General features: G+C 42.7%; 1 protein-coding gene across 1 annotated transcript in view; it reads left to right on the top strand.

Moving 5' to 3' along the window:
• The window catches only part of CTNNBL1 (catenin beta like 1), a 76,321-nt gene that overhangs the window by 37,254 nt on the left and 21,389 nt on the right, over positions 1-17,678 (top strand). The window contains exons 5-8 of the mRNA XM_073606543.1: positions 1,324-1,419; positions 1,529-1,622; positions 12,263-12,354; positions 17,398-17,470. Coding sequence (XP_073462644.1) covers positions 1,324-1,419; positions 1,529-1,622; positions 12,263-12,354; positions 17,398-17,470 — 355 coding nt within the window. The remainder of the gene's footprint in view (positions 1-1,323; positions 1,420-1,528; positions 1,623-12,262; positions 12,355-17,397; positions 17,471-17,678) is intronic.

Raw genomic sequence — 17,678 nt, 5'->3', positions numbered from 1 at the left:
CATGCACAGTGCTGGATCGAGATCAGGAAAGTATAAGGGGGAGGCTGGGGGGGGGATCCTGTGGCACAGTTTTTTTACCTTAATGCAGAGAATGCATGAGGGTAAAAAACGTTGAGCCTTTAGAACCACTTTAACATGTAAGAACCTTTATGACTGAAAAGCAGGAACCAAAAGGTATCTGTAGGTACATTTTTAATTCCCTCAAACCTCTTCTGATGCGTTTTCCCCTAATCCTGTGCACGCTGTCAACATAGGAACATGGGTCTTTCACATCTACTTTGGCATTGCGCTTAGCCCTGCCAGTCAATAATACATTCCAGAGCCTTAGCAGTCAGTAGATGCACTGGTATTGGGAGAGGCTTTAATTATGTTAGGTTATTGGGCACAGCCCCAATTCAGGGCTAATATAGAGACCTATGTAGATGGGTTTTAGTATTTGGGCTCCCTAGAGGCACCTGAAAGAAATTTGGAGGATTTCCAATATACTTGCGGACACGTTTTTGCATTCTGAATGGCTGAAACACATCCTAAAAAATGTATTGAGTGGGCCCCTACACCAGGGGCCTCCAAAGTTTCTACGATAAGAGCAAGCAAAGGGCCACAGTTTGGAGGCCGCTGCCCTAGACCATCTTTAAGTGACATTAAATGCTTGGATTAAAAAAAGAAAAAAACGCAGTTTATACTTGCCTGCTCTGTGCAGTAGTCTTGGGTCCTCCACCGGTGCTCCTGGCTCTCCCCCTTGACCATTGCCCCCAATAGCAAGCCACTTGCTATGTGGGCACTGGTGCATGCTCGCTCCAGAGCCCGGCTCTATGCATCCATAAGACACCTAGAGCTGTAGCTCGGTGCCACCCTGCTCTCTCCTTTATTGGCTGTGATTGACAGCAGTGGGAGCCAATGGCGCCCGCTGTGGTCTCGGCCAATGCGGAGAGGGAGTCCCGGGACAGCCGAGTCTCTGGTGCATATTGCTGGATCAAGAGGGGGTTCAGGTGAGTATTAGGGGGGCTGGGGAGGAGCTGCACACAGGTTTTTTTACCTTCATGCATGAAGGTAAAAAACCATAAGCCTTTATAACCACTTTAATTCGTGTCAGAGATGTAAAAATAAAACTGTAAAGGGAAAAACATAATATACTTGCCTTGCCAGAGGCTTCCGCCTGCAGTACCTAGGTGAGGGAGACATCATCCTTCCAGGAGGATTCTGGGGAAAGTTGTTAAGGCATAACTTCAGTTTAAATTGACACTGGGTGCACAAACTGTTTTTTTTTTTTTTTTTTTTTTGCCTTTTTTATTACTACAAGTTGTTATCCTTAGCATGTCACATGTATGTATTGCTGTGGTTGACCTGCTGCAAGAGCTGACTGACATTGATACTTTACATGAAAGTGAGGAAGGAGCTCAGGTCCTTATAGATGCTTTGGTGAGTAATGGTTAACTTTTTAAAAACTTTTTATTTCATATAGTTTTTTTTTTTTTTTATGGCTCTCCTATGTGTCACTTATCACTGTTTTTTTCTGGTCCTGTGTTAGGTGGAGGGGCAGGTGATTGCCCTCTTGGTGCAGAATCTGGAGCGGCTGGATGAGTCTGTGAAGGAAGAAGCAGATGGTGTACACAACACTCTAGGTATGACCTGTTATAATTCTAGAACAGCAATGGGAAATAATTCTAATCCATAAAAACAAGGTTTATAATTTTAAATGCATCCATAATATTGTTTACTTATCAATAATGCAGTGATGATAAAAGATGAATGATCGTCTTGTTAATATTTACCTTTTATGCATGAAAGATCAGCTTTGTTTAAAAAGTCTTAGTGTGTGTTAATGTATTTCTAATTAATTTCTATGTATAGCCTGTAAATACCCCTGTATGCTGGGCCAGCCATACTTGCCCTTGATATTTGCAGATTCTACTTCCATTGTGTCCTTCTGATGTATTTATTATTTATAATGATGGATAGCCAGAGATCATGAGATTTAGGTTATCTAGCTCGGGTGCTGATGGATAGCAGTTTTTTTTTTTTTTTTTTTTAATGGCTAGTAAGATCTAAGTTTTCACTAAATTACAAAGCGATTTGGTAATGCTGACGTGTTATCCTGATTCATGGGAATTGATTCACATTGCATCATCAACACAGGGGATCTTTACCAGGACTGGATACATTTGAACTACCAGATAGCGCTAGCAGTGTTTTGCATGTTACATAGTTGCTAAGGTTGAAAAAAAGACACCAGTCCATCCAATTCAACCTTTGTGGGTCTTTGTGTGTAGGTGTTCATGTTGCTGCCATATCATATCCCTGTATATTGCTTTCGCTAATGTGCCCATCTAAAGTTTTTATTTTATTTTTTTTTAAATTGTTGACATGTCTATCTGTATGAATGTCTGTAATATGTACAGTGTAAACCTGTTGCCCATTTTATCCTTTGTTTTCTATGCCCAAAAAAGATGCAGGAGATTCTTTTGGTGTGCTTGTCACACGTAGAGCAGTCCATTCAAATGAATCGGCTGCCCCATGGTGTCGCACAAGCAAAAGTGCATCTAGCAAACAATAGATGTAAACAGAGCTTTACAGAGTATGATACTTTTGTTTTAAATTTTAATCCTTGCCTGTCCTTGACCATTGCTCCAAGTATGTTTTATCAGGTGGATCTTTTCTAATGCTGCATCCTATATAACCACCCTTTCATGCTGGGACTAAAGTTGTGTGTCTTTACACTTTGTGCATCAATTGAAACATACAACCTCATAGCTTAGGATGCCAACACCCCCCCCCCCAACCCGAGCTCCCCCCTTCTTCTTACAAACACACACTCTTATCACTGGTAAGTGCTCTTCCCACTAAGACACCAACCAAGAGGGTTTGGATTTTCTGCCAAATGTGCCCTGATATTTCTCTCTTCCACTGTTTAAAGTGGTAGTAAATGCTGTACTACCACTTGTACCTTCAGATAAGCCTATAATAAGGCTTACCTGTAGGTACTGTGAATATCTACTAAACTTGCACAGCTTAGGGTACCACCCCACCTCCTTTAACCACTTACCCACTGGGCACTTAAACCCCCTTCCTAACCAGACCAATTTTCAGCTTTCGCTGCTCTCACATTTTGAATGACAATTACTCAGTCATGCAACACTGTACCCATATGAAATTTTTGTCCTTTTTTTCATACAAATAGAGCTTTCTTTTGGTGGTATTCACTGCTGGGGTTTTTTTGTGCTATAAATCAAAAAATACTGAAAATTCTGTTTTAAAAAAAAAAAAATCTTTGTTTCTGTTAATTTATGGCAGGGTATTGGCAGGGTATTGCACAGTACAGCGCTGTGGGCACTACAGATCCAGCCAACAGCGCTGCTAAAAACGATCTCTCCCCCTCTCCCCTCGCACGGTACAGAGAGGGGAGGGAGGAACCGGTGTCATGACATGACGCCGCTTTGTTTACAAGTGATCGCTCCGTCATTTGATGGAGCGATCGCGTGGTAAACGGCTGCTACAAGTGGCCATTTACCGCAATCCGCGATGAGCTGGGTCTTCTGGGGGCGCGCAAGAGCAACATTCTTGGAGGACGTCCATGGACGCCCACCCAGAATAAACCGACCGCGCTGTAGCCGTCTTTTGGCTATGGCCCGGTCGGCAAGTGGTTAATCCCTTACCGTGCAGGCCCATTTTGACATTTCTGACATACATGGTAAAATCAACTTTTTGTGCTTGAAAATTATTTAGGACCCATAAACATTATGTATTTTCTGAAAGCTGAGGCCCTGGAGAATAAAAAGATGGTTGTTGGAATTTTTTTATGTTGGATGACTAGTGCAGCCATTTATCATTTGCTAATTTCAGGAAAAAATACACTTAAATGAATTTTAGTACACACAAACATAATACAATACCCAATTTTTTGGTAAAATATAAAAGATGCTGCTTCGAGTAAATAGATACTAAACATTTCAAGATTTAAAAATTGTGCATGTCTGTGAATTGGCGACAAACTACAGTACCCAAAATTCATAGACCATGTTTTAAAAGCCTTTACAGGTTGCCAGTTTAGAGTCAAAGGTGAGTTCTGTTTAAATGATTGGGCGGCTGTAGAGCCACTTGTATAACTTTAAGTCTCGGTTCACACTGGGGCGACTTCTCAGCCTGACAAGTCGTGCTTCATTCAGTGCAATGGAACCATTCTAATTGGAGCGACTAAAGTCGCCCCGACGTAGAAAAAGGTTCCTGCACTACTTGGGGGACTTCGGAGCGGCTTGCATTGACTTCTATTAAAGAAGTCGTTTGCAAGCCGCGCTGAATGTGCGCTGTGTGGAGTGGTTTCAGAGTCGGGCAACTTTTGAAGCTGCCCCAGTGTGAACCGAGCTTTACTGAGTGCTGACTGAAACACATGACACCCGGATCATGGCTGCAGCCATTAACCTAGTATAAATGCTGCTTGTCCAGGACATATAGATACGTACGCTGGTTAGGAAATGGTTAAAGACTTCGTGAATAAGCGCTTGGAAATTCTTCTGAAAACCTCCTTTGGTTGGCAGGACTGACCCTACTGTTTGATCACCATCACCATGGCGATTTCCCAAACGATGGCTAACGGAGCTGAAAAAATTCATGATGAACTTTCTCCATGCTGAGGTCGATAACCTAAATTGTAAGTGCTGGTTCACACAGGGGCGACTTGTCAGGTGACCTAGCCACCTGACAAGTCGCGTCCTGTTCTCTACTACGGAACCGTTCTAATAGGAGCGACGCAAGTCGCTCCGACTTAGAAAAAGGTTCCTGTAGTATTTTTGGGGTGACTTGCATTGACTTCTATACAGAAGTCGTTTTGCAAGTCGCTGCTGAAGTCGTGTGCAGGTCGCCTCGGTGAGGCGACCTGCAAGTCGTGCCGCCCCTGTGTGAACCGGCACTTACTCAAAGTTGCAACTTTTACCTTCAGCCCTCATATTCTGTGTGGATGCCATGGAGAACCGAATTGGGCAAATCTCCAGAATATCTTTTACTTTCTATGCATACATGCAGAATCCTCTGATTTTAAAGCCTGGGCAACTGATTTGGCACGGGAAAGATGCTATTTGCTCATCCCCTCAGAGAGCGAGCTTTTTCTTGGCAAGCAAAGAGGCAGCAACTTATGGGAGGGTTGCAGAATGAGCGGTATTATATGGGGACACTAGGGGACGGACTTGGCAGCACTTTTATAAGCCCTGTGGTATATAAATAGATTCCTGTGTCCTGTACTGTACTCCAAGGTACAGAAATTACAGTTTGATCAGAATTCTTTTTTTTTTTTCTTTGCAATGCAAGCAGTGTTGAACCGGCCATAGACGGTTCGAATCTTAGCAGGAGTAAAAATAATAATCGCTGTGTTCTCCCTACAGGGATGTCTGCCCCTTTCCAGGCGCAGACAATTGCTCGGCAGGAGGGATTTCCCTGTCAGTACTGTCTCTATCGATGGGAGAATTGTGCCAATTTCTTTCCTGCAACCCCTGTCTAGGGCCTGTCTAAGTAGATGAATTTGTCTTGGAAGCGGCCTGTTTAAATCCCCTGTACAGCAGAGATCAGGCTGTTAAAGGGAGAAGCAGCAATCACTTGTGATTCAGTGCTCATGTGCTAACATGGAATATATTGATAGGATTACAGTGATGAATTACTTTTAGTAGCATGATTGAGAAAATAAAATATACCAGTGTATAGCCCTCAGTTGTGAACAATCAAGAAACAAGCAATTTAGGAACAACTTTAGGAGTTGAATAAGTTATAATATGTCCATGTGTACTGGCCGATCCTTTTCTCTTTTCAATGTACAGGGGAAAGAAATACATTAGCCTCCCTGGCGGTTTTCCCGAGTGTGGCTCGGGGTTAAATTTCAGCACCATTAGTGGTAACCCCGAGCCACACTCGGGATTGCATCTCAGGATCCTGGAAGAGGTTACTTACCTTGTCCCCAGGATCCTGCGATGTCCCCTCGCTGTGTCCGTGGGCTCTGTCCTCCGCCCGATGTCCTGTGTGCCGCGCTCCGTTCCCTGCGAGCGTCGTGATGCACAGGGGCGGAGCCTGGCGGCAAATTAAAAAAAGTGAAAATTCATAACATACAGTACACTGTAATCTTACAGATTACATTACTGTATGAAATCATTTCACTTCCCTTTTGTCCCTAGTGCTTTGTCCAATGCCCTGCATGCAGTTTTATATGATATATACTGTTCTTTCTGCCTGGAAACTAGAGATTGTCCATAGCAACCAAAAAGTGTCCCTTTACGTCAAAAGTGGTTTTAGACCAGCTAGAAAACAGCGATCGTAAATTAGAACACTTGCAGAATTGAACGATAGTGAATCGTGGGGAAATTTATTTTATTATTATTATTATTATTATTTTTTATAATTATTTATATTTATTTATTATATTATAATTTATGATTTTGTGTTTCAAACTTCATCATACCCGGGATATCTTCTAGACCAGGGATATGCAATTAGTGGACCTCCAGCTGTTGCAAAACTACAAGTCCCATCATGCCTCTGCCTCTGGGTGTCATGCTTGTGGTTGCCAGAGTCTTGCTATGCCTCATGGGACTTGTAGTTCTGCAACAGCTAAAGGTCCGCTAATTGCATATTCCTGTTCTAGACTCTTGGTGGACAGATATAAGTGTGTTATTGCTAAGAATGACAGGCCTACAATATAAAACGCCAAATTTCTATGCAAAATAATTGTACCGCTTTGAGACGCAAAAATCTGAAATAATCATACAGCCAGGGAGGTTAAACCACTTGTGTGCTGCTCCTGTTCTCTCTCTTTTTTTTTTTTCTTAAATTGTATATTTATTGAATGGTTTTCAGAGGAAAATTCAAGGTTTGCATTTGTTGAGATAATGAAGGAAAATAAAAAATAAAAAGGACAATGTACAATAATGAACAAAGCAGGACATTGAAACCAGTAAATGGAATAACACATAAATGAAACTTAAGTAGTGCAATTAAATACCGTATTCATTTTAAGAGGGAAGTTTCAGGAAAAAAACTTACATTTTACATAAGGAACTTTGAAGCAAAATAAGGGTCAGTACCCATCTGCAGCCTCACCATTGCCATCAATGCAGCCTCATCAGTCCACATCAATGCAGCAGCCTCACCATTGCCATCAGTGCAGCCTGATCGATGCCCATCTGCAGCCTAGAGGGGACAGGGAGAGGGGTGGGATGAGCGCCGACAGATTACATACAGTGAGAATCTCCTATGATAGACAGAACAGTGGTCCAATGGCAGCCCAGGAGACGGGACTTCCTATTACAGAGGCTGCCAAGTAAACGGGAGATTCTCACTGTATGTAATCTGACGGCGCTCTTCCCGCCCCCCTCCCTGTCACCCTCCGAGGCAGCTAAAATTGAAGTTTTGGCGTATAACACGCACACGCTATTTGCACCCGATTTTCATGGTGAAAAAGTGAGTGTTATACGCCAATAAATACAGTATATTGCATGTTAACATGTCAAAACTTAAAACTAGAAATATACACCAGGTATTCTGGGTCAGGGAAAAGGAGATATGGAAGGGTGAAGTTTTGTCGTCAGGCAATGTCACCATAGCCCAAGTGCTATCAGGATACAGGGAGGGATCCTTATTCAGATTGGTCCCAAGAATCCCATATCTTGTTGTACTGGGCCACGACATCACCCACTCCGAATCTGAGATGATATGTAAAAGTTGGGATTGAGTAGGGGACGTAGAGGATAGCCAATGTATCGGGATAGCTCTTTTTGCCACTAGTAAGATATATGAGCCCAATCTATTTACCCATTTCCCTTTATCAGGGAAGGCCCAAAAGACAATGTAATGGGTCCAGTGGAAGTGTGACATCCAGCAGCCTCTGGAGAAGAGACATTACCATTTTTCAGAAGGGGGATATGAGATCACATGACCAAAAATGTGATAATGAGTGCCTATTAATTTGTTGCACCTCCAACGTAAGGTGGGGGGGGGGGGGGGCAATGAAGGACCTGGTCGGTGTAGCACTTCAGATTTTCTATACCAAAATATCATGATTTTAAAAGCTGTCTCTCTCTGCACCACACATCTTGAAACTTTAGAAGAAGAGGACCAGATCTTATCCCAATGAGAAAGAGAGATAGAGCATTGGAGAATGGATGACCATTTACACATGTACCTATGTGACTCTTCGGTGAGAGAGGGGATTTCATGGAGGATATTAAATGTAGTTGATGTGGACCTTGAGCACTTATATATTCAAAAGTAGTGTTTTTGGGCAGTGTTAGGGATGGGGAAGATACAGAGAGGTAATGTTTAATTTGGAGATAAGAGAAGAACATATGTTTAGGGGAGCTGCTCCTGTTCTTAAAGTAGTTGTAAACCCCCACATATACCCCAGTGAAGTGACTGACCCCTGGTGATACACAGATGAAACAAATCCTCCTACAAAAGTTGTACCTGTCTGTCTGCATTCTTCTCCTCACCAAGCTTGTCTGAGAGCTCCGAAAAAAGGGGGTGGAGATTTGAGGTTGCACTCAGCAGAGCTCAGTGAGGAGAGCCCTGAGAGCTGATTGGAGTGAAGGGGACACCCCCCCCCCCACACACACACACACACCCTTCACACAGCTTGCAGTATCAGAGATGAGGCTATCAATTAGCTAGAGCTCCCTCCCCTGTCACCATTTTTCACTTGGTGTCAGGAAAACTTGTCAGAAGTGGTTCATGTTGATAGCAGGGGAACAATGCCACAGACCAATATGACACTTGGTGCTTTTAATTGAGACAAGTATGCACGATGCATATGCTTTGTTCGTCTTTCACATCTGAGGTTTTACATCGGAATCCCCGACAAGTCTCGGCACTACAGACATTAAGCTGAAGTCTTTCTGTCTATTCTTCTTGGGGAGACCTCTGCCCCTTTTGTGGCTAGCTCAAGAATGCCTTGACGAAGGATCATTACTTTCAATCATTACTTAAGAGCCATCTCACCCAAAACTGATGTCCTCTTATTCTGTGTGTCTTGGGAATGTCTTGGAGTTGAGTTTCCAGGTCTGATCACCTGCTGAGGTCTTTTCAAGGAGATCACTCATTTTTGATTTTCTGTGTTATCTTTGGAGAATGCAGGGGATTGAACAGAGCCCAGATCTACAGAGCGGTCCGGCCACTAAAGTCTAAAGAGACACAAGAAGGCAGCGGGCGATCCCTATAATTAGTTTTGTGAGATGTGAGGTAAAGTCACTTAAACAAATTACCTAAACCTCTGGATTGTGAGAGGACTAATAGAAATCCAGCAAGTGACTGTGTGTACTTTGTCAGATATTCATGATCCGACCCTGTAGATCTCTGTTCACTGTGCCATGCATTTTCACCCCAAGAACGTTCCAACCAACAAAAACTGCTCTAAACTATTCTGATCTGTTAGATGTTCAGCCTTTGTATGGCTATCTTAAGAACATAATCATACTATATTAGAGCAGTTTGACCTCTGCTTTTTTCTCTACAAGGCAAAAGCTCCCCCCCCCCCCCCCCCCCCCCCATGCTGCTTATACTTGCCTTTTCTTTGCTCTATTTCTCTATGGCAGTAAAGAGAGTGAGCCCTGTGTATTCTGCAAGTTGCTGTGGATGCATAGACAGGGTTGAGGACTCTTCGAATCCGTACACTGCTACATAGCAATTGCCTAGCCGTAATCTGGCACCTATCACTGCAGAGTGGGAGAAAGGGGGTGGCGTTTCCCAAACCTGGAAGTACCGGGTAGTAAGGTCTTAAGGAATAAAGAAAATTGCTGCGATAAACCACTATATAAGGCTAACACTGAAACAAAGTAAATAAATAAAGAAGTGTAGCGCTGAATATACCAAGATGGAACACCATATATATAGTGGGCCAAATGTATGTAAATGGATACAAATGGTGAATATAAGTGCTGTGACACAAAATAGGAATGGTGTGATTATTCAAAAACCTCATAAGAGTAAGAAAAACAATAATGTTGTGACTATAACATAAAAAGTCCAAACACTGAAAAAAGAAGTATAGGTAAACTTTATAGAACATGTGTCCCAATCAGATGGCTGATGTTATTTCCTTGGTGACAGATGATGTGATGGTGTAGACAAGGAACTGGCTGTGTGGGACATTCAAAACGTATACCCCAGTTGAAGTCCTTTAGGTCGAAACGCGTCGGGCCTGCTTCCCACGATTCCCACATTGCTTTTACCATTATTTTTTTGTGATCACATTTTATACAGCCATTTGATGTTTGTACATCTTAATTAAAATTAAAAATTCTCTCCTTTTTTATTAGACTTTTTATGTTATAGTCGCAACATTATTGTTTTTCTTACCCTTATGAGGTTTTTGAATATCACACCATTCATATTTTGTGTCACAGCACTTATATTCACCATTTGTATCCATTTACATACCTTTGGCCCACTATATGTAAGGTCTTAAAGTAGAACTAAAGGCAAAACTTTTTTTTTCACATAGCATCGAGCAAGGGAGGGTTAGAAACTCCTGCCAGTTTTTTAGCTTATTGTTCTATTTCTAGGTAACTTTGAACATAAGCCCAAACAGTGATCTAGGATTGGGTACCCCCTTTGCAATTAAAGCCCTGACCACTTGGACAATGAGCACCCCTTCAGCTTTTTGGCATGAAGCCTCAGATTTGAAAGGCTGCCACCTGGTTTTCTGTTAACAAGTTCTCTAAGTTCTACCAGATGGACATTTCGGCCTCATCTGATGCGAGCTTTGGGTGGAGGATTCTTCAGGCAGCTTTTGGATGCAGGCCATCCCCAGATCTGTTGTTTTTGGTTGAGCCTGTTAGCAATTGTTTTTACTCTGTTGCCCACCCCTTACTTGGAATGCTGTTGCAAAGGTTCATGACTTGTGTGGCTCAATGGACTTCAAGAAAAGGATTTTATGTGGAATACAAAAATCCTATTTTGCCCTGTGTGGTAAAGTACAAATTCTTTTTTGTCCATTTTTTCCCAAGTTTATAAACTGATTTTATATAAATCTGTATAAAACCTTAGGCAGGCCATACACTGTGCAAATTTTTTTTTTCCTGCAACCCCGGGTTTCATCAAAGAGATTTGGACAATTCCCCTATCAACATAGACAGTGTTGACAGGGGAATTGGCAATTGTCTTCTCTCGGCGGGGGGGGGTAGGGGGTCAGGCGGGGGGAGCCATCCCTGCTGGGAGAAGACAGTGGTTATCACTAGTGGCTATAGCAGCCGCTAGTGATGATCTCCAAAGAATCCGGCAGGCTGGTGGTACCCAAGTTGATTGATCATGCTATCAACTTGGTACATTCAGCCTGCACGATAACAGTTCAGATCTCGGCCGGTTTCTGCTAAACTGGCTGAGATTCAGACCTTGTATGGCTGGCCTTACTGCTTGCTGGAGGTCACTGCAGACCATCTAATTAAAATGTTCGGTCTCTCTGTTAGAAGAGCTAGAGGAAGGTGTGTTCTCTTGAGTCATTAAAGTAATTGTAAAGTTTCTGTTTTTTGTCTATAAAAATAGCAAACATTCTACTTACCTGCTCTGTTGCAGTGGATTTGTACACAGCAGCCCAGATCCTCCTCTTCTCGGGTCCCTCTTCGGTGCTTCTGCCCCTCCCTCCTGTGGAGTGCCCCCACAGCAAGCGGCTTGCTTTGGGGGCAGCCGAGCCGCAGCTCCATGTGTCTATCAGACATAGAGCCCCGGTTCGGCTCCGCCCCCTCTCTCTCCTGATTGGCCTAACTGACTTTGACAGCAGCGGGAGCCAATAGCAGGAGGGAGAGTCCCAGATGGCTGAGGCACTTGTGGACATCACTGGATAGAGGTGGGGTTCAGGTAAGTATGGGGGGGGGGGCTTCTGCACACAGAAGGTTTTTTTTTTTATCTTGATGCATTAAGGTAAAAAACCTTCTGCTTTTACAACCACTTTAAGTGCTATGTATGTAATGTGCACTGTCAAACATAGCAGAGCTCCACCTACTGGAAGCAAGTGATAAACATTGAAATATATACAGTATTGCATATCTAAACAAAATGGTATTCAATCAAAATTTACAATTCATTCCAATACAATTCATGTACTGTATTTTGGCATATAACAGTGTATAGATATCCTTTATAACTGCATAGAAAAGCTGTGAAAGTGTAATAGATTTACAAGGCCTTATGGAAGGTGTTGCATGTGGGTAGTATTGTGGTTATATAGGCCATGCAGGACATTGGGAACAGTATTGATCTGTAGCTGCACGTGCTCAGTGATAACCTTTTCTTCCTTCAGCAATCATTGAGAACATGACTGAATTCCGCCCTGAGATCTGCACTGAGGCAGCACAGCAAGGTTTGCTCCAATGGCTACTAAAACGCTTAAAGGTGGGTAAATCGATTTCCCTTTCCCCACCTTCCTCCTTGACATTTCCAGAACGGTGCCTTTTTCATTCAAGCTGTGCTTTTTTTTTTTTTTTCCTTTGTCAATTTACTACATCAAGCATATTGGAAACAGTCTAACTATAATAGAGCACTTATAAGAAAAAAGGGGTTTTTTTTGTTTGTTTTTTTTAAATAATGGCCTCTCCTTTACTCTTTCTCCCACTGCTGGCTGTGCCTGTATTATCTCTGCGGCTGAGCTTCTATGATAGCATAACTGCTTCTACTATAGCTGAATGTAGACGACAGGGCTCTTGTACACTTTTGTGGCACCGAAGGTGCCTTTATGCTAGTTTTGTTATACTCCATTGAGGACACCCTGTTATTTAAGGGTATAGAAATCCTTACAGGTTTCCTTTAAATTACAGGTACAGAGACAAATATGATGGCTGCCATTGCTGGCCTGAAAATACTAGGTGCCTAGAGCAGCAAAGTTAAAGTGACCCTATCCTTTAGATGGGAAAGGCAACCAGATAAACAAAATCTAAAGTAAACTAAAAAAAACACTAAAGCCAGCCATTCAAGGATTGAAATTCAACTAGTTCAGCAGGCAACGGCTGAATTTTTATCCATGTATAGGCAGCGTGGCTGTACAGTAGTCTGTCTACTGATCGACTTCTGTATAATTGCTGTTTTGGATTTTGCTGCTCGATCAGCACTGCTGGCAATAGGTGGCACTGCTGATTAGTGTATTTTAAGGACAGGAAAGGTTCCCCGCTGTCAGAATACAAAGGCTCAGGGGGGTGGATTCCCCTATCCACCTCAAATGTGTGGATGAGGGACTTTGAATCCTTTTTCTTTCCTTTTTTCTTTTTTTTTTTTTTTTTTTTTTTTTTTTGTTCAACCCGCTGGTTGAATAAAAACATTAATGTACGGGCTGCTTAATGCTTACCAATCTGCTGAGTAGCAACTCTGGTCTTGGCTGTTTTGCAGATCTTCGGCCCCCCACTGGCATCTGAACAGTAGTTACTTAGCTATTGATAGGAGGCAAAAAACTGTGTGGATTCCTGCACCATATAGGGAACTGGGCACTGATACACATGCACTGACGTTGGAGGTATTAGAAATATGGGACTCAATACATAAAAAAGCAAAGTGGAAGTTTAAAGTGTTTGTTAACCCAAAAAAAAAATGCTGCTCCTGTCCCTTTTAATGTGCAATTAGCAGCATGGTGCTTTTGTTTTTAAATGATCCCACTGTATCTCCTACAATAGCTGTTTGATAATGCCATGTCCTGACTCATCTCCCCCCCCCCCCCCCTTTGAGTTCTGACCACGATCACTATGTCTGCTAAGCCGAGAGATCGTAGTCTGTGCGTGTCTGTGTCACACGCAGCTCTCCTATTCTCCTCTGTGCCTGTCTTCAGCTTCCCCTCCCTCTTCCTGTCAACACGTAGCCTCTCTCCTCTCTGATTGTCTGCTCGGCTCTCATAATTAAAGTGACTGTAAGGGTTAGTGTTTTTTTTTTTGTTTTTTAAATAACAGACATATCATACTTGCCTCCATTGTGCAGCTCGTTTTGCACAGAGTGGCCCCGAACCTGCTCTTCTGTGGCTCTCCCCCGGCGGCTCTCGCGGCTCCTCCCCACATTAGATAACCCCCTAGGAGAAGCGCTTTTTTTACGGGGGATTACCTTGCGGGCACGCTCCCGAGTCCAGCATTTGCGTCCATAGCCGCCGAATGCGGGACTCCGCCCCAGCGCCCGCGTCATTGGATTTGATTGACAGCAGTGGGAGCCAATGACTGCGCTGCTATCAATCTATCCAATCAAGAGCTGGGACCTCGTGTAGAGAGGGAGAGCGCGTCACCGCCAACAGAATTACAAGGCTCAGGTAAGTAAAACTGGTGGGGGGGGGGGGGGTGAAGCTTTACAACGAAGGATGAGTTCCGATGTGTTCGCACAAGCCACGTGCAGAGCCCGCCAGGAAGTCGGCGCTGCGCTAATCAAGGCAGCGGGACATTTCCCGATCTCTGCAGCCGCGCATCAGGTAAACGTCTCACTGCCTGTGATTAGCGCAGTGCCGACTTCCTGGTGGGCTCTGCACGTGGGCTGTGCGAACACGCCGGAGCTCATCCTTATTTACAACCCCTTTTTAACCTGAAAATCTCCCATCCCCTCTCTATTAGGACAAGAAGTTCCCCTGTGTCTGTGTTTTATTATAAATACGCTTATCTCTACAGGTAACACATCAGCTCCCTGCGATCACAATTCCTCGGCTCAGTCTCTCCTCTCTCCTCTCCTCCCCAGCTGATGTCAGTGGCAGTGCTCGCCCCCTCCCCCCACTTGGAACTCTAAGCTGGCAGAGGAGAGGAGAGAAAAGGCTACTGATAGTACTGATAGTGGTGTGTTATCAGTACAGAAAAGCATATTTATGATACAACAGAGGCACAGGGGAACTTATTGTTCTAATACAGAAGGGATGGGAGCATTTTATACAAGTGGCTTAACAACCACTTTAACTCGCCATTAATCCCACTAAGGGACACAAGTTATTTCACACCAGGTAAAAAGTTTATATGGGGGTTGGATAAAAGATAGAAATGCACAGTTGAAGGATATAATGGAAAATGGGAAAATACTCACATTACAAGATATAAAACACAAGAAAGAATTGATGGTGATCGATGAATGGCGGTATTTTCAGTTAAAGCTACCGCAACCGATAAGATCTGGAGAAAATTTATTACCACTAGAACAGATGTGTGCTTCTTAAAATCGCTAGACCTGGCATCTCTCGAATATATAAAATATTGGGGATGTTAGCTGGAATGGGAAAACCGCCATGCATCGAAAAAATGGGAAAAGGATAGGGATCACATGTGAATGAGTTTCAAATAAGGAAAATTAATAAAAATGGTACATAGCTCTGCAGTACTTATAAATACCATAGAAATGAACTACAAATGCCTATCTACATGGTATATAACCCTAGATAAAGCTTATAATCGCCAAACTGTTGACGAGGTTGTGATGTTTTAGGAAATATGGCGCATATTTGGTGGGCCTGTCCAAAAATAAAAAAATATTGGAAAGAAGTGTTATCATTGATTTAAGGAGATTATGAATATAGAAGACTCCGGAGATCCATGGATTTGTTTATTTCGTAGTATAGAGACCCCAATAAACCAGTAAAAAAAATACCTTGTTACCACATTTAATGAATTCAGCTAAAAGCTTAATTCCACAACACTGGCAAGAAGAAGAATGCCACTCGGTTGTAGAATGGATGAGAACAATCGAGCATGGACATAAAATGGAACATCTGAGAGGCCGCTATTGTGGTAAGGGCGAAAAAGTGGGGGAAGTTTGGAAAATTTGGACTGAATTTTAAAGAACAGGAAGGAAGGAAATATGTTGAAGTGATAGGGAAATGAGAAAACGAGGTTGAAAGAATAAAAGAGAGATTCCAGGAATAATAGAAGGAAATAGAGAGGAAAGAGAGGGTAAGGGAGGGATTTGTAGATTAATGACTTTTGTCAGACAAATAATTTTTTTATGTTTTCTATAAGAATTATTGAAAATGAGTAAACAAATAATTAAAAAAAAAAAAAGAAGCTATTTGATAGGAGAAACTACAGCAGTAGACTTGGCATGTGACACACTAGGAAGTGTCATATCGGCAATGGCTGTAGGTATGCCAGATAGTGAAGTATTGATCTGCTACCTGCCAGGCGGTCAATAGTATTAACCTTTTTACAGATTTCAATTTCAGTTTTTCCTATTGAAAATCTTCATGGTGAAGACAAACTACCCCATCAGTATTCTTGTTCCCAGTCAGACACAGTAGTGAAGCCAAATGATCAGCATGACAGTCGGGCAGCGTTTTGAGAAATGGTCAGCAATGGCAATTAAGGCTCCTTTCACACTTGTAAGACGACATAGTCACATGACTTGCATTGCGACTATTGTTGCAAGTTTGATCTGACTTTACGTTCTCTGGACCAAAGTTGCATCAAAAATTAGATTAAAGTAGTGCAAGAACCTTTTCTGAAGTTACAGCGACTTCAGTAGTACCAGTAGGAATGGCTTTCATAGACATACATTGTATTTCACATGTCCTGCGAATTGGGGTTTCACAAGTCGAATCCCAAGTCGCAGAAGTGTGAAAGAAGTCGTATTTTTCATCAATGCATGTTTTCTTTAAATCCGTCATGTTTTGTGATCTATTCAGAAATCTACAGTTAAAACGGACTTTGAGAAAACTAGACATTAATACACCGGGGTTGATTTACTAAATTTGGAGAGTGCAAAATCTAGTGCAGCTCTGCATAGAAACTAAGGATGAGCTCCGACGTGTTCGCACAGCCCACGTGTAGAGCCCGCCAGGAAGTCGGCGCTGCGCTAATCACAGGCAGTGAGACATTTCCCGATCTCTGCAGCCGCGCATCGGGACATTGTCTCACTGCCTGTGATTAGCGCAGCGCAGTGCCGACTTCCTGGCGGGCTCTGCACATGGGGGGTGCGAACACGCCGGAGCTCATCCTTAATAGAAATCAGCTTCCAGGTTTTTTTTGGCAAAGCTTAATTGAACAAGCTGAAGTTAGAAGCTGATTGGCTACCATGCACAGCTGCACCAGATTTTACATTCTCCCGTTTTAGTAAATCAACCCCACAGTCTCCATCCAGTGCACCAATGTCTAGGACTATACACTGCTCTTTATTACTTTGCAATAGTGAGTGTGTCACCTGCAGGCAGCTTCTATATCACGCTGATGGACGTTTCGATTTTTATGTTTGTGGAACATCTAAAAAGGCTCAGACTTTTCAGCATTCTAACATAAGATGCCATATTTGAGATATTACATTCAGTCGTTTTATTTTCTTGCAGACCGCTGTTTTTTTGTCATTACGTTTATTATTCCTTCCTCCCCAAATGCCTGTTTGCAACACATTTATCCATCCCCAAGACTGCCTCCTACTCACTATGCTTCCCATATTGCTCTTAATGTTTCCCGCTGCTTGAATGCCCTTATTTTCTGTTCTGCACAGGCCAAGATGCCATTTGATGCCAACAAGCTCTACTGCAGTGAAATCCTGGCTATTATTCTACAGAACAATGATGGTAAGAGGATTATGAATTCATTCACCGTCATTTTCTGCTTATTTTCTTAGAGTTTAGAATTTGTCCTTTTTCTTCAGCTTCATTGCCTCCTCCCATTCAGCTCTCTTCTTGTGCCATTTTAGTTCTCCCTAATATTGCCTCTGAATTTGGTTGCTCACTGTAAATTTCATCTCTTTCAATGTGTTTTATGATGTAGTTCTGTATACAG

This window comes from Aquarana catesbeiana, linkage group LG12, assembly GCF_042186555.1.
Source record: "Aquarana catesbeiana isolate 2022-GZ linkage group LG12, ASM4218655v1, whole genome shotgun sequence".
Taxonomy (NCBI): domain Eukaryota; kingdom Metazoa; phylum Chordata; class Amphibia; order Anura; family Ranidae; genus Aquarana; species Aquarana catesbeiana.
This window is presented reverse-complemented; position numbering and strand designations above follow the sequence as displayed.